This window comes from Sturnus vulgaris, chromosome 1 (assembly GCF_052056855.1).
Source record: "Sturnus vulgaris isolate bStuVul1 chromosome 1, bStuVul1.hap1, whole genome shotgun sequence".
NCBI lineage: Eukaryota > Metazoa > Chordata > Aves > Passeriformes > Sturnidae > Sturnus > Sturnus vulgaris.
Window position 1 is genome coordinate 20,611,848 of NC_142243.1, and position 27,437 is coordinate 20,639,284.

The 27,437-nt window shown below is 42.4% G+C and overlaps 1 protein-coding gene across 1 annotated transcript in view; it reads left to right on the top strand.

Moving 5' to 3' along the window:
- The window catches only part of RSU1 (Ras suppressor protein 1), a 101,061-nt gene extending 80,675 nt beyond the window's left edge, over positions 1 to 20,386 (top strand). Inside the window, exon 9 of the mRNA XM_014875629.2 lies at positions 19,918 to 20,386. Coding sequence (XP_014731115.1) covers positions 19,918 to 20,020 — 103 coding nt within the window. The 3' untranslated portion in view covers positions 20,021 to 20,386. The remainder of the gene's footprint in view (positions 1 to 19,917) is intronic.
- The last annotated feature ends 7,051 nt before the right edge of the window (positions 20,387 to 27,437 follow it).

Below are 27,437 nucleotides of genomic sequence, written 5' to 3' on the forward strand. Positions count from 1 at the left end.
AAGAGCCAAATCTTGAACAGGGAAGATATATGAGAAGGATCGGCTGTTTAGGCAAAGGGAAGAGATAGCAGGAAGTGAAACAGCAGAAACATTGAGCAGTTAGTAAAAGCAGAAATCAAGGACACAAATAATCAAAGGATAAGACAATATTTTCTTCCTTCTCTTCCTGTCATCAGTCAGTAGTTGGGAGAGAAGCATGATGGACAAAAGTCAAAAGCACAACCAACTTGTATTTTCTTCCTTGTCCGCTTCTTAGGACTCTGGTTTTCCTCTTTGAGTTTTTGGTTCACCATGTTTACTTTGGGTCAGCTGCACTTCCTTTAATACCACTAAATTGCTAAACTCGATGAAGTCATATGATTTTAGGATCAAGAGACTTTAAAATTATTCTGAGCCATTTAAAATCATCTCTTCCTCCTGCATCTAGAAAAGTGCAGGTTTCAGTACATCCCCATCCCTGTTTTAATTCAGTAACTAGCAAACACTCTGACTTGATAGCTCAAGTGTGTACAAGTGTGCAGCCTTCAGTGTACATAGAGTGATGATGCATAATGTCAAGCATCTCCCTGTCCCTAGGGTGGTGGGGTGGCTCCAGAAGAGCTCCCAGGATTTGGACACTGACCAAGATTCATGACTCCGTGCAGGGATGCGAACCCCATGGCTATGCTGGGGTCCACCCTTTTATGTGCTGGCTAACAAAGGTTAGGTAGAGCAGGAGGATAAAAGAGCAAGGCTTTTTGAGTGATAAAGCCCTGGTTCATTTTTTCTCTCTAGATCAGAGTGGACCAGGGAGTGTGCCCTGCCCTTTTCTTTAGGCAATTTCTTTACAGCAGGGTTGCACACTTGTTAACACTTTACAGGATAATAGGTAGGTTGTTAACTAATGGCTGTTTTCAGCTTCTAAGTTGCAGGCCATAGCAACAAGAATACATTCTATTTCAAAGGGGGTTTTTTTTAAAGGAAAAAAGGTTTTTTTGCTGAATTCAGGAGGTGGGAGTTAGGTAGCACTTAATGTATTGAATGCAGTGAGGGAAAATTTGAACATAAGGTACGGAGACATGTAGGTTGGATTTGGATGAACGCATTTGTGTGTGGAAAATTATATACTGTCTCAACGAAAATTACTTTTTCTTTCTGAAAGAAAATGTTTTCTTCCATGTGCTGGGAGAAGTTACAGTTCTCCCATTGTAGCATGTGTAGTTTTTTCCCCCCGTATACATAAACAGAAGTACTATTAAACTAATTTTGCAAAAATAATATAATTCCTTCAAGGAAATTTCTTTCGTTCGTTGTTTCTTCAAAATGTTTTTATTTTCTGTGTTGATTGTTCTGTCTTAATGCTATGAACTCCTGGCCTGTTCTTCATTGTTCTGACAGGAATAAGAAGTACACTGCAGATGCATCCCCCTCTTCCTAAAAATAATTTCCAAAATAGAAAAAAAAAAGTTCAAAAAGGCTCTGAGAATATCAGATTGAAAGTTGCCAGTACTGAAATAATGTCTTAAGAGTATAGTAAAAGAATTAGAACAGAATCAAGTGAAATCTTCTTGATTCCCCCCTGCCAGAATTACCATAAGGACAGAATGAATGTAAAGTGAGGATTAATAACATATAATCACAGCCCATTTAAATAAAATAGCAGATAAGGAAGATGTATCCTGGGAAAAATCTAGGTCAAAGTAAAGTCCTGCTCTTTTGTCCCTGTTTTTATTTTGGGCTATCTACAGGTGATCTTCAATGCCTTTACTTAGCAGGGATAGTTTTTAAAAGGCAAAGCTGTCACAAGAACCAGGATTTTCAAGAGAAGGTCCACACTCTGCCTCCAGTGATAGACAGCATGTTTGGGTTTGATTTTGGTTCTTTTACCTAGTCTGGAATGGGACCTCATTTGGGGCAGCTGTGATGGTTTGTGACACGGAACACTGGATCTGTGTCAGAGATGTGGGGACATCAGCAGGGAGTAAAACTCTGTTTTTAGAAACATTGTACAGGGAAAAGAGGAGATTCTTCAAACATCTGAGATGAATGAGTGCAGAGTAAGCCCCGAGCTGGCTCGTGCTGTTTGCAGGATGCTGGGTGTTGCCATAGAGACCAAGAAAGGGGGAACAGAGAAGTTTTGAAGAGAATATCAGCTGGGGCTTTAGTAATGCTAACTTAGCATGTGATGTCTGCCAAAGAGCCCTGCTGGGGAGACAGGCACTTATGTGATATCAGAGCAGGAGAGCATCAAGGTCACCTGGCGTCTGCTAAGAGTGACTGAAGTCACGTCTTGGACATGTGAAGACGTGGTGGAAATAAACTCAACTTGTGTTCACATATGCACGTTATTTCCAAGTTATCTATAGACACGTTTCCTGACAGGGTAATTGCTTCTGGTTCCTCTCCCATTCCTGAAGATATTTGGATTACTTCTAACAGTGACTGCTGTGGATATAATTGCCAAATCCTTAGTGTCTTGAGATCACCACCCACGCATCCCAGAGGCTGCATAGGTTTTTCTGTGTGCTTTGGCAGTAGTTTTGTGCTCTCTGTAGTTTTTTCTGTTGATTCGGAGAAGATGTGGACATTGTGGTTGGTTTGTGTTAGTGGAACAGATTTAGGAAGGTGTGCTACCTGCACAGCTGTCTTCACTAGGGTCCTGTCTCTGAACTCTTGGATCTTCCAAGACAGATGTTGAGTGTACTTGTAGGCAGCTGGCTGGACCTAGCACTTATCTCTCAAGACTGGGAACCCACCCACTCTTCACAGAGCTGCACATTTCTCCCAGAGCTGTTTGGGCCAACTGTTGTGTATGGAGCCGAGTGTCTTCTCTCTTCAAGCAGATAATTTTAGCTGTATTGTGACTGTACAGTAAATCACTATCCAGGATTTGCACTAAAAATCTCATTCTTGCTTTCATACGAATTACAGTCTTCTACTAAATGTATGAAGCCCATCAAGTGGGTACAGTACTAAAGACATCAAGTAAATTAATCATGTGCAGGAAGGAGAGTCAGGACAGAGTTTGTCTCCATAGCATGGAATCAGAATCTGGACAAGACCAAGAACTGTTCAAGATCAAGATATATGACTACTCTGATACAAAGTAAATAGCATTTTTAAAATTAATATCCTTGGCATTGGCTGTGTTAATACTTCCCTTTTGCAACATTTATTTTTTCATAAATGGAGCTAATGTGACTGAGAGATGGATGTGAAGAAGTGCCAAGCAGCATGTATGTTTAAACAGGGAACAGTCTGCTGCAATGTGTGCTCATGCTGACTATGCTTGTTCTTGAAGTAATGGTACTGAAAATCATAGAATAAGGAGAACAGCATCTGGGGGATATGGTCCTTCCGTCAGTTGAGAGCCTTCTGTACCATAAGGGCTTCATGACATGGTCTGCATACTCATCTGTTCCTTCATTCCTTCCATGCTCCCTTTCTTCACTGAAATGAGAGTTGCTTGCATGTTTCCTGCAATATAGCAGCTTTGTATTCTTTTGCCAAGACCAGTTGCTTTTCCATACATGAAGCTTTGTGTGCCTGTTATCCCTCTTTTGAACTCTTAGCCCTTTCTTCCTCTCTTCCATCTTTCCCCTAGCTTGGTCTTTCTTCCTCTCCCTGAGGCAATTTTTTTTCTGAGTATAAGCGTTCCTAAACTATAGTGCAAGTCCTGTAGGGAAAAGAAGGAAATGGAGGTTCTTCTTTGCCAGACCCATTAACTCAGCAAAGAAGGTGGCAGCCATTCTGTGATTCTTTGGTCTATAGGCCATTACACACAGACCTAGATGGCTGAAACAGCTGCATATGCTAACCACTGCAAGAGGTCACAAATCCTGTGCATAAAATAACATCTTTTCCCTCTCGTTTTCTTGCTTTCACCAAAATGAATATACTGTTTTCTATTGCTTAGTACATTCCATGAAATGTTGGCATTTACCAAATAATCTAGCATTCTGAAATTATCTTGTAATAGACAAAAGCATGGAGAAATGCCACTTGTCCAACAACTATAATAGCCAGGGATGAAAATTACCCTACTGTACAAATACGTCAGCAGTCCTTAAGAACACGTTTTTTTCCTGGGCTAAATCAGTTTCCTTACAAAGCTGTTCTACCAACTTGTCTTATAAGTCTTTGGCAAGAAATCAGGCTGCCCATTATTCTGTGTGTCTCTGTCCCTTTCTTCTCATTCCTCACCACTCTATGTCAGCATTGCATGGGCCTGTGGGCTTTGAGTGACAACGGAGTTTTCTCCACAGCATACATGCACATCCCACTGTGCAGTTACACCTTCTGATTCCCACCATCTCACTTGTGAGGCGAGTTTTGAGTTAAAAAATGGATTGATCTGTTTTCTTCTCTTTTCCTTTTTTCCTCTGCCTAGGGTTTCCCATGCCTTCATCATGTTAATCTGGTAATCAAAGAGCTGCATAGACATTAACTTTCTGACCTGACAGAAAGCACACACCCCAAAACAGAAATATTTTGTAGAGCAGGGTAACTACAGTGCTGAAAGTGGTCTGAGAAAACTGTACCATGAGCATTAGACTAGGAAAAGAAGTGAAGGTTGTATACCTTTTTCTTTGGTTACTGAGATTTAGTTATGTTTATTTTGAATTTGCAGTGTGGTTTTGTATTTGTGACTTTTTTTCTGCTTTGGTTGGGGTTTTTTATTTCATTTTTAATGAAAGGATATATTTGTTTATTGTTAGAAAACTAATAAAACAAGATGGAAATTTTCTTGAACAGAAAGAAATATGAGTGGTTCTGGAATTTGTTTCTTTTAAGTTTCAGTGTAAAATATATCAAAAATACTTTTAGTTCAGAAGTTGACATGAAGCATAAAAAACTACTTGAGTGTAGTAGTATTTAACTTTAGAATTAAGTATTTTTCATTAATCCAAAAATATGTTATATATATTTCAGTATCCAGTTTACTTGCTGTAATAAAGGCTACGGTCCATTGAAGCCCGAAGAGATTCATAGAGTGCAGTTGTTCATCATGGTATCATTTCTCAAAGATAAATTATGCAGCAGTAAAGACAAGTTCATAAACTTTATTGTATTGCTTTAGTAGCAGTGCTTTAGGTTCTACTGGGAAGGCAAATTCAACACTAAGGCCTTCCCCAAGGTTTATTAAACTGTCCTAGAAGCTGCCAGTGTCATTTTTTTTCTTTTGTGGACATTTTTCTAAGCTCAATAGTGGGAGAGGGAAGAAGAGGATGGTCTTTTTTTCTTGGTCTTTGGTTAATCTTTCTGGCTTTCTCCTTCCACTAACATGTAGAAGAATCATACTGTGAGAAGAAAATTATATTCTCTTTACTTGATTGACTCAAACACATACAGCTTTTTATAGGCTCACCATTTTTCTTCAATAGCATGCATCTTTGTCACAGTTTAAAAATTATCTAGAAATAGTAGTTACAGTTCTTGAAATTATATGCAGCTATGAGCAATATGTACCATCCACATTTTCCATATGTCGAGACAGTGTTCTAGTTATATGGGTATAGTAAAAAATTATAAGGAGTAAACAGTCAATTCAGTGGAACTTAATCAAATACTGAAAACAATCAGGATCAAAGTACTTTGCATTAGTATTCAAAAGAATTTTAAGAGAAAATATTTTTCAACCCCTTATGTGGTAATCCTGAAATACTATGTCTTTCTGGCTGTTGCAAGCTGTGCAAAAGCAGTGTTGGCACCAGATGATTTGTGTATGTTCATCTTTGATTAATTTTTTCTTAAGAATTTCAGGAGCTCTTTAAGCAGCTCTCATTTTTGCTATTTATATCTGGGTTTCATTTTAAGTAGAATGTAGGAATATTGAACTGTTGCTGATCTAGCTGATGTTGGAGTCTCTTCAGAGATGTAGTTCAAGCTGTAAGTTACAAGATGGAAAGATTTAAAGAAGGGTAAGAGAGAGAGTTTATGTCTTCACTTCTTATGCAGGTGTATCTTTTACAGCACAATTGCAGTTTCCATGTAAAATCCAAGGCACAGATTTATTAATCTTTTGGGCATAGTATCTCTGTGTGATTTGAGATCCAAGGAACTGCCTAGCTACATCATGGTAAATGCAGCTTTGTCCCTGTGAAGGTGTTGCAGAGAGGAAGCAAACAAAAGCTACATCTCCTGTAGTAAAAGTCTCATTTTGTTAGTAAGATGTAGCCAAGCAGAGAGCTGCTGCCTAGTCTTTGAGTCTTTTTAGCTTCCACTGCCTTTAGATAAATTCTAGAAGGTGAACATCAGGAAATAAAGAGCATTCTCAAGAATGCAGGCACACTCACGGTGAAAGGCTCCAAAAACTTCCTCTCTTATGGCAGTAACAGTGTGGATCTTGAACCTCATGAATCCCTTTTCTGAGTACTGTTTTCTAGAGCATGTGCTAATCAAGGAGGAAGCTGTCTGGAAACACCATTAATAAGTAACCTGTCCACTTTGCAGTTGTTCAACTGAGGATGCATCTTTTCTGGATCCAAAAACATCTGTTGGTCACCTTAGAGCACTGAGCAGTGAGCTGAAGGTAGCTGGATGCTTAAGTGGAAATAGAGCTCTCATGAATGCTGGAAAATACATTACCTGAGATGAAACAAAGGGAAACGAGCCATCTTCTGCATATGCTCTCACTTTAGCACCAAGCAGCTTTTCTTTTTTAGGGACTCAAATCTACGTGAGCATCTCTCTATTGATGCTGCTCATTTTGATTGTCATAAGAGACCAGAAGAAAGCAGGTGAAAATGCAGTGCCAAATTCTCCAAGGCCTGAGTATCTGGATACAACTGTTGTGTCTCAGCAAAGTTGGTATTTATAACAGCTCTGGAGTGGTGAAGAAATGAGGCGTGCTATGAGGGAGAAGATGTTTTAGGCCTTAAAGAGGGATTGATTTGTGGTTATTATTGCTGCCTTTGATCTGCCAACAGGGATCTGAAACTAATCCACCAGAGCAGCACAAGTCTGATATATAAAGCCAGATGGAGGTGCCAGAATAGGTTATGCCTGCTGTCTTTTGACGCTGTCTTATCATGAAGTGATAAAACAGGTAGTACAAAGCAAAGCAGGCAAAGGATGGGATTGTGTGCACTACAGGAATGCTGCCAGCAGTGTGAAGTGACTGCCAGTTGTTAAAGCCACTGCAGGATCAATTAGCCATTCACAGCATTACCATGTCCTGGAGAGAGGCATGCAGCCACACAGAGCACTTGGTTGCCATACAGCCCTGAACATCTCTGGGTGTTTCCATGCAAAATTGAGGGAGTAGAAAATGCAGAGTCCCTGTATTTCAAAAGTAATCCCACAAGTGCATATGGCCATAGAAGTAAAAAACAGTGTTTGCATAAAGACTTTTACTTCATACCCATACCATACTTTTACCCCAGCTATGGAGTGTATCAAAGTGAATCTCATTCCAAGATGTGCTGTAAGCAGGGAATATGGTCTAGCTGCTGAGATGTTGGTGGGATTTTATCACTTCTGGTTGCATTTTGTTTAGAAATTAGAGCAGTTTGGGGCTTAGTATAGCTATTAATTCTCTATAGATCTCATCATCATCTGAGTCAGCTAACTCGTTGCATAAGAAGAGCTTTATATAGATGTTGGATCAATCGGCAGTAAGTTGTCAATAAATGTGTCTCCTAGACACTGCAATTGACAGGTTAATGAAGTGCATTCTCAGTGACAGAGTGCTGTTGACAAATCTTTTGTCACTTTGCTTTCCCAATCCTGCATTTCTCATACATTTGCTCCATATCACAAGCTTGGGGAATGCTTGGATTAGAATCACGAATCACAAAGGTTGAAAAAGACCTTTGGGATCATTGAGCCAAGCATGAGCACAGCCGTGCTAGTCTACCACTAAACCATGCCTCTGAGCACCACATCTACATGTATTTTGAATACTTCCAGAGGTGGTGATTCCACAACTTCCTTTGCCAGTCTGTTCCAATGCTTGACCACCGTTCCAGTGAAGAAATTTCTCCAAATATCCTATCTAATATCTTACTTTCACAAGTAAGGAGGTGTCCGTTTGCTACCTTGTGTGATAGCCTGGTATTTGAAAAACATGTAAATAGCCTGTTGGTTGAGAAACCAGAAAGAACCAGAGACCATGTTTGCCCTCCCTGCAATGTGTTCTCCAGCATGTTTTTAAAAAGATGCAAAGTAGGTGATCTGCAGTTTGTCCACTGAGACTGCAGCATTGTGTTTGGCTCCCTGTTATTGCACTCTTTCTGCCGTTGTTGTTGCTGTGGCGCTTAGGCTGATTCAGTGCAAGTGTTTTCAACTGCCTGTTCCTTTTCCTCTTGCCCAGAAGAAGGTGTAATCACTGGTTCATTTTACATCACACTTGAAAGGTCCCGTGGGTGCCTTTTGCAAATATCTGATGAGTAAACCAGTTCTTGTCCTTTACTGTTCAGTGAAGTTCCATATTTGTTCTTTAACTCATGAGCATTCGTAAGTACCAACAATTTAGGATAAGTGCTGCCTACCTACAGCAAAAGGATGTTGAGCAAAACCAGATCAGTATGCATAATCCCACCTTCCTTGCAAGAGAAACTATTTTGGTCAATGCATGCATTAAGAAGTCATGGAGTGACTCATTGGCCTTAGCTATTACTAGCACTTGATGAGAAAGCATAATTTTCACTCCACTGTTCATAGCCAGCCTAGATGTTGTCCATAGGTTGTTGTACATAGTTTGGGGTTTGTGAGCCACTCTTCTCTGCAGTTTGCCTTTTAGCTTGCATGGATAATTGACCTCAAAGGCCAAACCTTGTACCCAATGAAATCAGAAGCAAAACTTGTATTGATTTTGTTGAAATCAAAATCAGGCTGACATTGTATTGCCATTTCATCTTGACAGACATTGGGGGAGAAGAAAGCCTTTCAAAAGACTTTATGTTTTTTAACACTGTGGGCCCTGAAATACACTGAAAGTAACTTGGGAAGTTGTGTGGATTGGATGACATCAGAACTTAACTGATGTCAGCGTTACTGCTCTTTTCCAGCAGGTTGGTCAGCTTCTTGCTTTGCAAGAGGGAAGGCAGCCAGTGTAAAAATCTGCCATAGTTTAGGGATTCTTCAGAGGGTGAAGATTCACATAGTAAGTGAGACTTCTTATCTCACCCACTTCATCTAGCACTATGGAACACAAGTCTAGGGAAAATACTGCTGTCAAAAAAACATGACTATATCACAGTTTGTTTCTGGTAGATGAAGGGAAGCCCAACCCTTTGCTCAAGGTGTTAATGGCATGAAAAAATACTATGTGATTTTCCTGTTGTTTTAGAACCGCCTCCAACTGTGGGCAAGTTTGTTTTACAGAACAGAGCTTTAAGAAAGAGGACAAACTAAAAAAGAAATGGTAAACATTCAAGCAAATGTTACTGTCTTGTGTTACTCAGGAGCTGGTTCAGTTTGCTGATTGCTCAGTTTCAGTGTGGTCTGAGTAATGAAGAGCTGACTAGTGAGCCTAATTTGGGGTAATTCCCTGAGTACTTTGAAGCATAGCAAAGCCAGAAAAACTCTAATGAAAAATAATGGAAAGGTAGCTGGGGGCTTAACTTATGATCCCTGCTCATTACAGTAAGCGACATTTTCATTGCAGTGTTGCCATAAAGATTATTGGCTGCCACATAGCATAGGTCCCTCCTGAAAAGATTCTGGAACAGCTTTGTTGGCACAGTAAAAGCCATGGAAAATCACCAAAGATTTGATTAAAACCCGGTGATTGTTTACCAAATATTAAGGTTGTGATGCTTTGTTCAAAACTGGCTGGAAAATTAGGTGAATACTCTGTATCATTTTATTATGTGATGTCTGAGTGACCATCTGAGTGACGTAATTAACATGTTTGTGCCCATGTTGGCCAGGGAGTAGTTGAAAAGGAGCTGGAAAGACCTGCATTTACCTATTAAAGCATGTTCAAAAACTCTGTCCAAGAGCAACTTTTTGCAAAGTGTATCCATCATGAGTTAAACAAAGCCAACTCATATGGCCAAGTGAAATCAGAATATTTGAGATGTGTGGCACTTCAGATGTGGTCCTTTGTGTCAAAAAGTGACATTTTCATTGCAGTGTTGGCATAAAGTGAAGTGCGTTTCCTCTATTCTTCATCTTCTTCCTGGTAGTCCTTTTGGGCAGCTAAATCCAGTGTCCTGGAGGAGCCAAGTAAATTCCTTCACTAATGGCAGTAACTGCTCCATATCCCTGTTCTCTTGTCCTGTCAAGTAGCGAGGCTGACCACAGTCTCAGAGCACATGAGCCAGCCATGGGCAGATTAGCATGATGTGAGGACAGATGGACACTTAAACACAGAGCAGACAAACAGCAGCCAGACTGCATTCCTCAGTACCTTTCCCTGCAATGCTCAGGGAAAACTCTCTGTCAGGGGGGATCCCTCTCATATCTGCCTTCCCAGTTTTGATGTTTCAAATATCAGGCCCCCAGACCCAGTCTCATCAGCCTACATCCCCTCAGTCTTTCTGGGGGTTGATCTTAGTCACTCCAGTATCTGGAACTCAGTCCATGCTATTGGCCAGCTGTCTTGAACTTTGCTTATGGAACCTGTATGCGTGCTGCCAGAACAGAGGGCACATTGACACAGAAAACAGCTAGAAACAGGGTTTAGGCAGGACAAAGTCAAGGTGATTTGGCACCGAGTTCTGCCAGTCAAGTGTTCTGACCTCCTCCTGCTTGCATACTGTTGACCTCATTTATTCCCTGCCTCATCCTCTCTGTTTCCTTGCACTTGTTCTCTGCTGTCATCCTTGGTCACCCACTTCCACTCTATTGGTCTGTCCTCATAAGAACTTGAAAGTCCTGTATAATCCTTAAATACTCTTGTTCAATCCCAAAATTCTGTCTAAGCATCCCACAGTAAATCCCGTGCCTTCTTTACATAGTGGTCTGCAGAGCTCACACAGCCTTCCAGAGTTTCTCGTGTTGGGTCACACAAATAGATTGTGTGACAGGACTGAGACTTCTTCCTTTCCCTTTGCGGGTCTCAGAGGTGGTGATTCAGAGGGGTTAGTTTGGCTGAGTTCTCCCCTTTGTCACTGTGTCCCTTGTCACTGTTCAGACCTTATGTTTATTTTAAGGAGCTGTTGAAGAGCTGGCCCTGCAGCCATTGGGATGGCAGAGGCAGACACCCTGGGAGATGTGTGAGCCAGCCCAGCAGAGCAGGGCAGCTGATTAAACTGTGTGTGGGGCATTGCAGTCTCCTGAATGCTCTCCATGCTACTGCCTGTGAAACTGGTCATCCTCAGTGTGCAGCAGAGCAGGCTCAGAGTAATCCAGACACTTCATTTTTGCTTAAAAAAAAAAAAAAAGAAAAAAATGAAAAAGAGGCTCTCTGTATCAGTATTTCCCCAGAGTCCCTTCTATACATTTTATTGGTACACTTTGTCTAGTTGCTGGAAAAGAAATACATACCTGCCAGACATATAATAACTTAGAGAAAGTTCCTTAGCTTGCACTTAGCTATTTTTTCCCTGTTTTTCTTTTTTTAAATGTTAATTAGGTACACGGCAAAATGCATGTAATAAATCAATAATAAAGATTATGTAAGGGCATTTATCTGAGCAGCAGTGTAGCATTCAGAAAGGAAAGTGAGCATTGTTTTACTGAAGCCCAAAGGACTCCACGCAGACAACAACATTAAAATAACATAAGAATGAAGAACACTGTGCTCAGCTGTCTCCAGGAGGATGTCTGTGCTGCATGCCAGTCCATGTTTTCTGTACTGTGTTTGCTGCCTGTCCAGGGTTAGTTTGAGATCAGGCAGGTGGCCTTGAATGTTGTCCCAACAACATGGTTTGGGGAAATGGAACAACTGTAGATTTATGTATTGCATGCTCCCAAATTACACCTACATGGAGATAAGGGTTGTGATAATACAGATCACTTCAGTAAACAGAAGACACTTCTTTCTCACTTGACTTGTCTTTTTCCTTCTTAGCGGTGCGTTTTTATCTGCAGCTACCTGTGCTGGCATCTGCCAAAGAAGCTGAGCATGCCCATGCAGTTTCTGTGGCTCTTGATTGCTTTTGATTAATTAGATATGGGATGCCATTTGTTCTAGTAGATACCTCAGCCCTCAGAGTTTAAATTGATGCCTGTATCTGGCATTAAATTGTTTTTTCTGGTCCTCAGTAGGAAAGCACTATTTCATCTGTGAAAACAAATAGGAAAATATTCCACTGCAATCTGTGGGAGTTCTTACCCTTAAGGACTTCAGTTTCTGGCCTATGGAATTTTTTCCTGCCTGGGGTGGATTCAGGGACTGGTCTGCACGTGTTGGCTGAACAACTCATTGCTCCATTCAAAATGGAGCATGAGAAAGGCAATCAGGCCTCCTGAAGGTGCTTGAAGATCAGAGTCCCAGGTGAGAAATTCTTCATCATTGAAGTAGTCTGATAGGTCTATCCACATGCAGAAACTAATTATTTTCTCCCTTATCCTCTAAAGCTGCTGTTTCTTTATACTGGCCTAGCTGGGGGTTGTTTTCTCAGCATAATAGATTCTCTAGATGAAATCTTAATTCCTGTTTGTTTCTGTTTTGAAAGAAATAAGCATAAGCATGCCCTGTCCTTTCCATCGTTGTGACAGTTCCACGGAGGCCCCCCTTGTGTGTCTCTCTGGATTTGTAGGACAGCTGAAGATTTTCAGTGCTGGGGTCCCTGGGTATCAAAATAGATCTTTCAGAAACTAGATATTAGTGTTCCTTGTGCTTTCAAAATTGTGTCTGCCAAAACCCATGCTTCTTGTAAGGTCTTTCAGGTTGGGTATGCAAAGTCATTAGCCAGCTTTGCAAATCTTAGCCTCTACATTTTCCTTTTAAAAAATCTTTTTTTTTGCTAGGCTTCTATGAGCTTCCAACTGTGCTTCCCTAACAAGCCTCACATTTAAAGTACTTGCTTCAAAAGACTGCTAGCCTCAGAGAATATAAGAAGAAGGCTTTCTTTTATTACTGTGTATTAATTAAAGAAAGCCTAACACCTATTTGGAATTCCTTTATGAAAAAAAAATAGTTCCCCAAAACATGTAAAACGGTGAGTTCAAAGAAGCAAGGATTAAATTAACCATTTTAAGAGCAAATGTGTCTAGCAGAATTAAAATTATCCATCTATTGCCTGCCCAATAGTAGAGCAAATGTTTGTAAATCATAGTTACCACAGGTCAAACCTCCCCTCACTGATACATCAGGTCTGGGACCTCTGAGCTGAGGCCATAGGTCCCTCTGGTCAGGGTCTGTCTCTGACAGTAACCTGTGGGAATAGAGGGTGGGAAATGTGAAACACAGAGGTTGAGTCTTTCTTTTCTTCAGGTATATAGAGCAGCAGATAGACTAGAGGAGAGAGCCCTGTGCAAAACTGAATGATGAAGTAGCCATTAGGAGACACATGGGATTTATTTTGGAGGGTGCACATTCTACACAGATGCTGAAACAGTGAGCTCCAGAAAGTTTTGGCAGAGTACTTTTTTTTGCTTGTTGAGATTTGGAGTGTTTTTAGGCAGGAATTCTGAGTAAGTCAACTTTGGACTGCGTGACTCAGCAGAGTCTCTAATGTAAGATAGCTAACAGCTTGTGAGAGTGCAGAGTGGGAACATAGAGGGAGTGGTTGGGTGGACTCCATCTAGCATTTTAAAATAGCTAAACATGAGTGTCTGCATGTCAGCTAGCTACCCACTGTCCTCTGTAGCTGGTGAAAATCTTTAACAGAGCAGTGCAGCTAAGCATCTCACAGCAGACGCTTGTACTTGATCACCCAAAAAGCTCTTTACTCCACTGGCTTCATTAGCCAGATCTCCACTGACTGGGAAACATGGGCTTGAATACTTAGCTCTCCACCTGTGCTGAATCCTCTTCTTCTTACCTAATTTGGGCTCCAAAAAATGAAACTACCTAAAAAAAAAAAGAGCTAATCCAAGATGGGAGGGAAGAGATAATCAGTTCCCCTAACAAGTGCCTGTGGGGTGAAGACCCAAAAAAAGCATTTGAGGGTATTAGGGATTTCTGGTGATGGAGAAGGTCTCTTTAAAAGGTGGAATGGACTTAGGGGGAATTAGGGAGAATAGTGACAGGCAAAGTCTGCAGGAACTTCGGGTTATGAAGATAGTTGAGAGAGGTGGAAGGAACAGAAAAGTAACACAGGTTGTTACACTTGGAAGTGTCTCAGGGCTGGGCTCTGGCATGTGTAGATTTGGGGCAGTCTAAAGCATGAAGCATCCCAGAGTGGCAGTGGGCTATAGAGGAAGGCACACTGTTAACAGACCTAAAAATAGTGGAGCAGTTTCACAGCACATTGAGAGCTGCAGGTTCATGGCCCAGCACGTGGCACTGCCAGCACCTGACCCCTTCATCCAGGCAGTGCTGCCTCCATCCTGGAGCAGGAGAGAGCTGCACAGACAGGGACAGGCCAAAACTGAGCAGTTCTGAAGAAACTTGCGAGAGCTTGAGATGATGAACATTGCTGACATTGCTGCCATCTGCTCTCGGAGCACTTCAAAACAAAGGGCAGAAAATGAGCTGAATAAAAGGAATCACTCGTGTCTGGTTTTCCGTATTAAGAATCCTAAAGCTGCAGTTTGCCATTCGGGTGTAAGGAAAACAGATACTGGTTTCACTTACCCATGCAGTGTTCCTGTTCTCCGAGATCATCTGAGTTACATTGCAAAGACTAAAAACATTATTGGTGAACTACCTACATAATGTGATACTTGCATAGTAATTTTAACCTCCACTGTTTTCTCTCACTGGTACATTACAGTTAAATTCCAGTATCTGTCCCTTTCCTGGGAGAGAGAATATGTTGTTTGAGGGGATGACATGTTAGTAGCTCCCACATAGAAAAGTTCAGTGCCAGTCACTCAGAAGGGGACACCAAAGCAGCAATTAGCTATGCAAAAACTGATGTGGCAAAAGCACCTTGCTCTAAGTGCATGTGAACTGTAACTAATAGCCAGCATGTATCAGTCATGCAAGCACTTCTTTCAGCTTTGAGTTTGTAATGATACCACCACTGATTCGGCCTTCCCCTTCTGCTTCATCAGCTGGGGCTTAGGATTGTCCTGTTGGGGTCATTGTGAATACCCACTTTGAGGCTTTGTTTGAGTAGTAAATATCTGCCTGACCCTGAACTTCAGCTTTTGAAAAATCAAGTAGAGCTGGGATGTTTCACCTTTGTTTCTCTGATTGCAGTACATAGCTGGAGGTAGCGTCTCTCCAGGACCATATTTAACTGTGTGGTCCTTTTTGTACTGCATACTCACCCTGTAGGTCTGTTACAAACAAGGTGAGACCAATGTGTTTTTCATGGCTCAGTCTTCAAATCCTCTTTAAAAATGCTTAAGCTCAAAAAAATCAATGTATGCATCAAACACTTTGCACTAGTTCCCTAGATTACACGAGTTCTCTCTTATTTCTGGGAGCATGTAGCCCTTAGCTAGGGAGCATTTAGTTATACAAGACAGAAAAATTGGAGATAGTTGTGCTGAATTTTGTTTTTCAAAGTGACCCTTCTGACCTTTATGAATTTAGGAATTTTAACTGTGGTTCAGTTTTTAAGTTCAGAGATTTTGGTAGCAAGACTATATGTTTTCAAGTTACAAGGTTCTATGCCTGATCTTATGCTGTAAATTGCAACATTTAGCAATTTGTGGTTTAATTTAGAAGGATCACCTACTTTCCTAAATGCTTAAGTAATGTGGCAAGCTGTGGTTATTGATTCTCTCTGAATTTATTACAAGAAAGCTGTATTCACTCTCTCCTCTTGGGAATGCCTCTCCTGAACTGCATGCTTGCTAGTGACAGCTTAGACCCCTGATACATAACCAGAGACCTTGCCTAATATCCTTGCAAGTACTTAGGGAATTTTTATTAAGTAAAAGCATCATTAAAGTAGACAGAATGATGAAGTTTAATGAGCATCTTTCTGACTTGATGTTGTTAGTTTTGCTGCTGCAGCAGCCATGCTGCTGTCATTTGTTACTTCCAATGGGGCAGGTGGAGAGTGCAGGAAGATTTTGTTTATGTTTACATCTGCATACAAAGAAATACTTTTTTCATGAAAGATACTTTTAAAAATATATACGAGGAAAGAAAGCTTCTCAGAGTGTCTGTCTGCACTTTCAGTCTTGCATCTCCCCTTTAATTTTAGTGTAATGAGAAGTCTGCCTACAGTATTATAGCTGCTAAGTCTACAGAGGTTCTGCAGTTTGTGAGCTGTGCTTATAGTAGTCAGCTTCTGACTGTTACTGTAAACATCTCAAATATTTGTTTGCACTCCAGATTGTGTCCTTCAGCAAAGGTTTTGGCCTTCAAGCTGTGTGTAGTTTCCTTCTCAGAGCTGTACCAGTGCTGTGAACAGGTGACATTTCAAAATATCTAGTGGGAAGGCACTGCCGTGAATGTGTTATCAGCACTTATCTCACCAGTCTGCCTTGAAACCATAGCCACAATCTGCGTCAAAATTCTTTTGTGTGTTTATGGAGGCAGTCTGCCTTGGCTGAGGGTCTAGTCATGCAAACAGCTATGTCAAGGTGCCATCCTGTAGCACATCACCATCCATCAGCTGAGCAGCAGAACTGTCTGCGTGCATGTCTTCACCTGACCTCTGCTGCCGAGGAGGGTGTGCTGTGTCTCTGCCTAACACATCTGGCTCTGTGTTCGTGCAGAACAAGATCGTGTACCTGGTTTGTACAGCTTGGCTACAGCTGTTTCTGTGTCTTTCCAGTAAGTACTGAAATTATTAAAGACTTTACAGAAACTTCACATCTATGAAAACCGAAGGGTTATAAGTTCTTGTGGAAATCAGATAATTGCTTCTCTGTGCATATAGGCACCAGTAGTGTTTTTATTTTGCCTTTTTTTTTCCCTGCAGCTTTTTTTCCCTTGGGAGCTATAGAAGTGGTGTTTGTTGTTGTACCAGAAGTTCATTGAGAATTTTGAATTCTCTTTTCCCTAGTGTAACAGAAGGCAAATTCTGTCCCAGAGGCATTATCATAGCCATTATTATATTTAAATATTGTTGTGACACCGTATGTCTCCTCATATTTGATGTATGCAGACAGGAGAGACCCTGTGTGTGAAGACTTTTATAATTTAGATATGTCTGATCCTTGCTCTTTGAGTAGCAGAATACATGAAAGATTGTAAAGCACTCATCTTCAGTTGGGCTTGAAACTACCTCTCATTTTGCCAGGGAAAACCTAAGTAGATATATTCGATTTTCTTATTACAAACCCAGTAATTACTTTGCTGGATGAAACTTTGGTGCTCATGATGATAGAAGTGGTTGGACATGAAGACAGATAAAAAGAATGTGAAAGTGCTGTAGATGCCTTCAACTCATGTACATATGTTACTACTAATGTAGTATTTGCATGGGGCAAAGGGAGTTGCTGGGGCATCAGTAGCACTGAATATTGTAAGGAGCAAATATCAAAAAAAACCCCAAAAATATCTACAGGTCAATTGGTATTTTTACTGCTTAATGCACACATTTGCTTCTGGACCTCTTTTCATAGTCAAAAGGCATTGCCCAAGTAGACTTTATCAGAACTCTGAGGTTCATTCAAAATTGTCAGCATTCAACTTTTCTGCGCTTTGAAAGCATCTGTGTAGTCAGTAGAATTCCCACCACACCCTTTTTCTTCGGGGAAATCCACTAATCTGAGGTGTGACAGTGCACATGCTTGAACATTTGCTCTGAGAAAGGAGGAAATGAGAGGCAGAATGAATGGATCACCTGAGAGGGAAACTTACATAAAGTTTCCAAAGCAAAAAGAGGGAGCCTAAACCAACTTGAGCAAAGGGAGAATAGGTAACACTTGACAGCCACTTAAGCTGTCTCGGTCCTTTTTGGTTTGGCACTACCAGGGCAAAGGGCCTGGGGGGCAGCAGGATGTGGAACATGGGACAGTGATAGGGGACTTCTGTTCCTATCCACGAAGGATTTTTGTGCTCAGATACAGTGGATCACTTGATTCTCGGTTAATCAGTGCCTAAAGTCCCAAATAGGGACTTTTAAAAAGCCAAAAAAAATTTGAAGGTTAATTTTGTGTTTACCTAACTAGTGCTGTCTTCTAAGAGTTACAAAATTATTGCTAACAGTGTTTCAAATGCTACACTACATATCATTCAGAACGAGATGCTGCTTGTTCCTTGATTTCTTATATCCTGGGTCAATTTCTGATGGGACAGCCTCCTTGAATGCCACTTCTGTGCTCTTCTGCAGTGATAGCCTTTCATAATACTGAACCATCTCCTTCCATAGACTCCCTTGCTCAACTCACTTAACACCTTCCAAAACGAGAGTTATTTAGGAGGTATATTTGATTAATACACATACTGTGTGCTTGGATAAAATACAGCCTTGTGCTGCTGGAGCTCTGTCTCTTAAGAAATAAACGAAAAATATGTGTGTTGTAGATAATATGAAGCATGTAGTTATTGCAGAGGGTCAGGGCTCTCTGCTTTCATCAGGAAATGCCACCTGATCCCTTGTTGACAGTAGGTGATGGGACACATAAAATTTCGGTAAGGTGAAGTAATGTCATAGTTTACAGTTGTATTTTCCTTGAGCAAGGCTGTTCGACTACAGAACACCTTGACAGCAGCCTGCTTAGCAGCATGATGTAAAACTTCAGCTGCTGAGGTGAAAGCAAGCACTGCCTCTCCATCCCACCCTACAAGAAGTTCTAATCCCATCCTGCAGTTCAGAAATGCCAGGGTTGAACTATCTTCCAGATACAGCAACATAAAGCTCAGATCAGGTGGTAGCTTTTAGTTTTCTGACATAGAATTAGAACAGTAGATAGAGTCACAGAATCACAAAGGTTGGAAAAGACCTCCAAGATCTTATGTATCAGTGACTTGGGAAGACAAACATCATCACTCCAAGCATCCCCCCTTCCTCCTTCTCCCAGCTTTCCATGATGAGCAGGATGTGGTATGGTCTGGGATATGCTTTGGGTCAGCTGGGGTCATCTGTCCTGGCTGCATCTCTTCCCAACAGCTTGTGCACTCCCAGCCCTCTCACTGGTGGGGTGAGGAGCAGAAAAGGCCTTGTCTCTGTGCAAGCCCTGCTCAGCAAGAACTAAAATATCCCTGTTTTATCAACATTGTTTTCAGTGCAAATCCAAACCACAGCCCCATACCAGCTACTATGAAGAAAATTACTCCAACCAAAACCCACAAAGTGCATCTTCAAAAAGCACTTTATGCCAATAAGGGAAGTTAAGTTTGAGCTGTGTTTATTTTGGGTAGGTTTTTAATTTATTCTAATCAGGATTACTCATAAATTATCTATTAATTACTATGTGATATTTAGCAAGATCCTCTCAGCCATGTAGTCCATTTAGCTTCACAGTGAATGCTAGCCATCTTAATTGCAGGATACTTTGTCAACATTTAATCAGTAGTACTTACTAATGTGGCATTGATGTGTTGGTATCTGTCCCAGTGCTATCAATCATGTGTGAGCAGCAAAGGCAGCTGTGACACCATTGCTCTCTGTCACATTATCAAGCCCCTGGGTTTTCTGGTTAGGGATGATGCTCACTTTGCTCTAAGCAGGCACTCTATCTCTCCAGTTCAACCCAATTTTTGTCATTGTCTACTTGAATACACATCCTTGCAGCCTTCTGAGCCTTAATCCCATAACTGTAGAATAAAGGTTGCTAGTTTCTGAAGGCAAAACTGATTGTTCCTTCACTGCACCAAAAGCCTGCTCTTCCCTGATGTTACTCCCCTGAAAAGTCACAAAAAAAACAATGATTGCAGCTTGAGAGCTAATAGAAAATTCAGTGTGTTGAGACAAAATAGAGACCTTTTTTTTATTTCTGTTAACTAGATGCATTGTTTAATGTGCTGCAGAGTAAAAGTCTGTGTTTAATGGTTGTATCACAATCTTTTTTCTCCTTTCCTTACAGTCTTTATGGCAGACACATGCAGGCCAACCCTGAACCTCCAAAGAAGAACAATGACAAGTCAAAGAAGATCAGCCGTAAACCTCTGGCAGCCAAGAACAAATAAGTGCCTGACTTCTGCCTCTCTTTTACATCTGTTGCTTTTGCCTGTGCCCACAATATTTCTACTTATTTCTTATTACGTATAAGAAAGCAGGGATTAGAATTAAATGCAATTTATTATGTGTAATGCCTTAGAAGATACTGCTAGAGGGAAACAAAATCACATATGCTTCCTAACTATGGTCACATTTATGTAGCCATTTAATATATCACTGTCAAACATATTTTAGCTTTTCTATTTATATGTATATTAAAGTCCTCTCTTCACATGTGTCACATCCTGTTAAAATAGGGGAGTTTGCACTTATATTATACGATATTAAATTTCATATGATATTCTAGGTGATTTTAATAAAGCTCTTCATTTGTATTGTTGTTTAGTTTCTTCAGTAGGACTTCTGAATAGGAAATTACTTGAGGAATGTATTTGTCCAGTTTCCTGTAATATGGTGATTTCTTCTGTAGGAATGTGGTAGCATTTTATCTGATCCAAGTTAGTTAAAATGCAAAGCATTCTGTTCAAGGAGTGAAACATTTTAATCAGTTTCTTTTTCTTTTTTTATGTTGCTGTGGACTGCTCTTTTTGCCTTGAAGGTTATTTTGATATCAAGGAATAGGGAAGGGGAGAGAGGAAAAAAATTGTCTTTGTAGAGAGCTGCCAATTGCCAGACTCAGTTTGGGGAAGGGAACTTTGTCATTTGAAGAAACTGGTACTTCTGCCAATTTTTCAAGTGATTTTTTTTCTTTAGGCAGAAAACCCAAATAATGTGTTTAATCTCTGCTTAAAGTGCTTATATTGAAGAGCTATTCCAAATGGCTTTTGAAAATGCCACAGGTTCTATATTTATCTATACAAAGCTGGCACCACAACCAAGCTCAGAAGCCTCAAATGGTTTAACAGCTCAAATAGTTTCAGATTCTACCAATGGAGAAGAAAAACCTAAAATCTACAGACAGTGTTTCCCAAACAGTTTTATTCTTAGGAGAGCAAAAGCCAATAAGGGAATTCAAGGAACAAGAACAGATATTGAGACTTGGATTGCTTGTGTCAAGACCTTCCTGCCCTTGATTTCCAATTTAATGAATTTCATACCCAGGCAACCCATTGCCGAGTGTCAGCTGCCATCCCATCCGGACAACAAGCTGGGAAGCATGCCCAGACTGCTGAGACAGGCCTGTTGTGTTCAGTGGGAAAAGAAAAGGTTTTAAATATCTCATGCTAGAAGTGATGCCTTCTGCAAAAAGCTGATCTGAAGTTTCTGTTATCAGCACCAGCCTTTCGAGCGCATTTAGGATTGCCCCATCGTTTAGGTAATATGGTTGCCTTAGTCTGGGAATAAATGTATTGACATATATTTTGCAACAGATTTTTTTGAATTGGCAAGCAGAGCTAGGAAGTTGGCATCAAGCTTTAGACACACTTTAAGTGGTCTTCAGTACTCAGAAGAATGAGGCAGTCTTGGTAGGCAGATGGAGAACAGTAAAAATGGTAGACTTGTCAGGAACAGTCAATTCTATCTGTTGCAAGCTCTGCAGAGGATTTTCCAGACCTCTTAAGTTATCTGCCTAGGGAACAGGTCCAACTGAAACAGGCCTCTGAAGGTGCTAGGTTGGATGCATGTTAAGAATTCACAGCAAAAACTGTGCCCCATCTGGAATGCACACAATTTAATGTGGTGTAGTTATTAACACGTGAGAGGGCCTACTGACAATAATAATCATGCTACAAAAAGTCCTGAAGAAATGTCAATGAAATGTCAGAAGATCCCCAAACTACTATTGCAAATTGGGTTTGGAACGAAATAAATAGCAAGGGCACATGTATCAGGAAAGGGTGAAGAGACTCTGAATCCTTCCCTGGCACTGAAAGCTACCCCAGCCCTGGAGGAGGGCACTTCCTCAGGGCTGTACCACTGCTCTCCTGACAGATGCCAGATACCTGCTTTGAGACTTGGAGACATTCTACATACACACACTTCCAGCTTAAGTGGATTCACTAGTCTTCCAAAATCTCCCTGGGTACACACAGATATTGCTTTCTGTGAGTGGGTTGGCAATACAGCTTTCCTTTGGTTTGAACAGAAATCCAGCCAGAGCTGAAGGTTCAGGTGGTGTCTGAGACTTGTGTCCATCATTCACTCACGACTGTGTCGTGGGGTTTAGGCAAAAAGAAGTTGCTGCAGGGCTACAAGTGTTTCAAAGCATGGAGGAGTGTCTCTAATGTAAAATTCAGAGCTTGTTGGGGAAGGCCTGATGATGTTATTGGTGGGAAGCTACAGCACTGCTTTAAAATAAGCTTATGGTTTTCAGGCATTAGTCAGACTTTCATTAACTGCAGTTGCAAATTGTGAAAGTGTTGAAAGAGTCATGCAAGCTCTCCTCTGCAGGATTGCAAAGTATTGATTGGAACATTCTTGTGTGCTCATAGCAAAAAAATCCACCCAACCTTCCCACTTCTTCCCTCATGAAGGAGGAAGAAACACAGTTTTGACAAGCAAAAGCAGGGATGAAGGGCCTGGGGAAGAGTAAGTGAAAGGCATAAAGATGAGAAGGATAAAAGAAATCCTAAAGGGACAAGTACTATACCGAAGATGGTGGCAGATGTGGGGGAAAAAGAAGTTTCTTGAAAAGAAAGATGAACAAAAAAGATAATGATCTCAGAAGATGATGAAAACCTGAAATGCATAAAGCTTTACAAACAGAAAACAAAATGAGTTGTAAAGGAATGCTCTTCAGAGGTGCAGGGCAGAATAAAAGACAAGGGAAAGAAAAGCAAACTATCTGGGATGTAATGTGCTAAGATTTTAGTGTTTCTAAAAATGTGCCAGCTTCTTAGAGCAAACTACACAACAGTTTTAATGTGAGTATGATGATTTTATGTATCTGTTCTCTAAGGTCATTCTTTTTTTAATATTTAAAAACAATGTTATATTTTACTGGGTCACATTTATTTCCCCATTGTACTCAAGGAAAGGAATTGCTGTATCTTAGTGTAGTGAACCACTTAAGGAGCTCATGATGGTCCCCATAGTCATTTCTGTAGAGGATCCATCAAACTGAGGCCCCCTCCAGTGAGTCTTTGGTAGCTGCACCTAGGTGAGCACTTGTGCTGTGCCAGCTCTGGAAAAGCTGCTCTTTGCTCCACTGATCAGTATTGTTTCACTGGCCTGATTGAAAATGAGATTCTGATCTCAGGTTGCATTGAAGAGGGCATCTTTGTCATCCACCCATCCATCCACCCATCCATCCACTCATCTATCCATCCATCCATCCATCCATCCATCCATCCATCCATCCATCCATCCATCCACCCATCCATCCACCCATCCATCCATCCATCCATTCAGGATCACTTGTTCAGGTTGCCTCTTTGGGCCACCCTCTCATACAGCCAACAGCATGCCCCTTCGAGGGGAGAAAATTATTCCTGTGAAAACTTGCTTTTTTGCAGTTTTCCTGTACCTGGGAGCTCTTTGAAATCAGTTATGCTGGTAATTCTCTGTTTTGATTTTGCATACAGTGAACTGGAAAGAGTATGGCAAATTTTTTGTGTACTATACACCCTGACAGAGGAAACCTTTTAAAATTACCATAAACCTGACATGCTGTGCTGTTCAAAGAGTGGCCTGGGGAACTAATGTTCCTTGCTAAGGGTAGAGCAAAATGAAACCAGAAAACGTGCTTGTCCAGGCACCATCCACAATTTTCTTGTACTTAACGGTGTCAACCCTGTATTGCCTCCTGCAGTCCTTTTGATGGACTGGTAACAGTTATAAAAAAACTCAGTTCTAAAAAAAATGAGCACTGCTCTTAACTCTCTTTCTTACTTAAAAAATATGTGAGGAACAGCAACTGTGATTTTAAAGTTTCACCTTTTAGTGATTGATAGTCTAGGAATAAGTTTCCTATGGAGTCCCTGGTGTTCAAGCACCTTTATTTTGGTTTTAGTCAGGTCTTTCGTGTTAAGGAAATGACAGTAGCACCTGTTTATCAATTAGCTTCCATCCTTACAGCTGGCAATTCACAGCAGCAGTATGGGAGCTTCTCCTGAACTGGCAGCTTGTTCCAAGGTATGATCCGAGCTGGTATGTTCCTCACCTCTCCTCCCTCCAGCACTGTCTGTATGCTCCCCATCCTCCTCCTCTGGGCTCTCCCCACCATCACTACTTGGGGCTGGATCCTGGGCTTCTGGAGGAGCTGGGGAGAGAAAAATCTTCCTCCTATTCTGCTCGACCCTCTGCTCCCAGGAAGTAGAGTGAGGTCAGAGGCACTTCCAGCTCCAGCAGTGCTTGGGTGCTCCGCACTGGCTCCTGGCTTGGGGCTGGTAGGAAAGCTGGGAGGCCAAGTCTGTGCCATCCCCACGCTTGCTGAGCAGCAGGAGCTCCAGAGACGGGGAATATTTCCAGTTTGTAGCGGGTGGTAACTGTTAATATCCTCATGACAACCAGGAGGAGTGAGATTGTCATCAGTTATATTAGTTGTTAATTTTGTAAATATTAACAATTTCTAGGATTATGGCACAGGATGTGAGCTGTCAACTTGCTTTATTTTCCTCCTACTCCTTCTTGTAATGACACATCTTTTATACTCTCAGATTCATGCCATGTGTTGGTTACCTTGCACTGACACCAGGGCTGGCATGTGCTCTTCGATGAAACCATGATAACCTCCCAAAATTTAGACTTTCTTCCCCTCCTGGGTACTTTGTTTCCTCTTACCTAAGGGGAAGTAATTTGCCTGTAGAAAGCCGTGATTTATAAATCTCTGTGGTTGGTTTCTATCCAGCGCTGCTGCCAAAGCTGCTGTCATTGGCACAGCTCAGCTCCTGCTTCCCTTTCCAGCTCACCTGTGAGTGCCTCAGGCAGGCGCTGCCACTCCAGTCCCCCCCGGAGCAGGAGCTGAGTTACAGTTCACAAGGAACCGTATCCCTGCTGTGAGAAAGCCCTGAAAAGTGACATTTTTACAATGTGTCTCAAGAGCAAAATTTTACCCATATTTTTAGATCAAGAAGCACGGCAATTGCGCGAGTACCAGTCACAGGAGTCACCCCTGCAGCTTGATGGACGTGTTCAGAGGCAGCTTTAGCGGCAAGGTGCAGCTGGGGGCAGAGCACAGGGGAAGGTGGCTTTTCCAGGGCACTCACTTCTCTCCTTGGCTCCCTTGCTGCTGATGAGAGCCTCTCTACTGCCCTGCCCTGCTCCTGTGCCGCTGGCAGCCCTGAGCATACAGCCGGTGCTCAGCCAAGCAGTGATGAGCCCCAGGCTGAATGTGCACTCACAATTTTCCTGATGTCCCATTTATTCAAGGTAATGTTTCAAGTGGCCTGGTGCTGGGGAGCATGGCTGTGTCCAGCTGGGTGCTGGCAAGGGGACATGCTGCACCTGCAGCTGGGGTGATCCATGCCTGCAGATGGTGCCTTGGAAGCACCGGAATACCCCCAATGTTTCAGTCATCATCTAAATGGGGTGCCCTCTCCCAGGGCGGCATCCTGCAGGTCCCCGGGCAGTCTTGTCCTGTAGCCGAGCCTGGACGATGCTGTGCTCCTCGTCGTTTTGTTAATCTTTGTTTTGTCATCATGGGATTTGCGGGCTGCTGGCAGTGTGGTTCCCAGCGACAGGAATCTACTGCCAGGCAGAGCCTGAGGAACAGGGACACCTCCTGCCCTGGGGATGGCCCCTGCCAGCACCACGGGAGCCACACGGAGCTCGGTCAGCAGCACTCCCAGGAGCTAAGTGCCACAGAAGTCCTAGTGGGGCCAGGAGGGAGCCACTTGTGGGGTCAGGAGCTCGGCGAGGAGCAGCCAGAGGGGAGCAGAGCCCAAGAGCTGCTCTGAAGCTCGACCTGCAACACGGAGTGGGGCAGCACTGCAGGGGCTGTGGGTCCTGCTGGGGTGTGGGTGGCTCAGACTCTATGTAGGAGAGTGGATTTTAACTTAATACTGGATATTGTTTGCCCTCCAGCTGTGTCTCAGCAGTGGGGTTTAGAAACCGTATTGTTGGCGGCCTGGTTTGAGCATCCTCATCCACTTCTTTGCTATCATATCGATCCAGATATCTTATTTTAGGGAGCTACTCAAACATGCCTGGCACATGTGATTTCCCACAATCAAACAGAAACGAATATCTGTATTTGGAATGGAAAGGAGCACTGATTTGGAGGAATGCAGTGCCTGAGTAGTTCCTGGGATATGATTTTAGCAGTTTCCATCCAGACTGTACAACGATACTTTCCTGTTTCATTTCTGGTCAGCTTAGGCTACTGGAAAGATTTCTGCTCTGCCCGTTTATACCCAGAGACTCATTAAACACCTTGTGGATCAGATATTCAATACTAATCCTCTCTGAGGGCAAACACAAAAATCAAAGCTTTGATTTCATTCGCGGTACCTTACAGATACCGTGTGCGCCCGGGGTGCGGCTTCCAGCGTCTCGGAGCTGCCAGGGAGGATGCCCGGCCCTCCTCGGGATGCACTTTCCGCCTGTGCCAGCAGTGGGGGCAAGAATACAGCCGGAGAGGCGACGGAGGGAGCGCCAGAGCGCATCTGAAACTCAGGCCTGAAATCCTTCTCGTTCCCGTGTTGCTGGTACGAAAACACGCCGAGACAGTTCGCAGTGAGCACGGCTGTCACCCCCAGGCTTGGCAGGGTGTCCCCAGGGAGGCTGTTGGTATTTCCTTTCCCCTCGCTTCGCTTTTACACCAGCTCAGCCAATTAAACAACCAAATAATTCAGAGGCAGCCATGTGGCACCGAGTGCTGTAGCTATGGCTAAAAATAACCCCAGAGCCTCGGGGAAAACAGCTCCAAGGGCTGCGCACCAAGCCCTTTGTGCCCTGCTGTGGTGTGTGCGAGTGGGATCACAGCCCTGGTTCGCCCTGTTTGGGGGGCAGCCAGACCCCCCAGCTGGCCTGGCTGTCCTGGCCTGGCTGGATTTGAGGGCAGTGATTCTCCTCTGCACTGTCCCTGCTCTGCCCCCAGCTGCCCTGGGGCTGGGACTGCTGGGGCAGAGCAGGGAGGGACCCCCAGGCACGAAGGGCTCTGGACCAGGAGCCTGGAGCCACCTTCTCCATCCCGAGGCAGGCACTGACCAAGAAGTGGGTTCATGATCTGGTCCTGAGTTTTGGACCTGTGGTTGAAGGCTTTGCAAACCAGGAAACATGGACTAAAACATACTATTCCTTATTTTAGAAAGAAAACAGAACCACCCAAGTAGTAAATATTGAAAAATATTCTCTCTGAAGTCCTTGAAATTACAAACCCCATGATTTTGGGAGAAAAATGGAATGTCTTTGGGGTAAATAAAAAACCAAGGAAGGCCAGGCCACGTGGTGTAGCTCCACAGATAAACCCATGCTCCTGCCAGGCACAGGCAGTCAGAACAGCACATCCAGTTTTGCATAGAAGTTTTCTGTTCTTGTGAACCA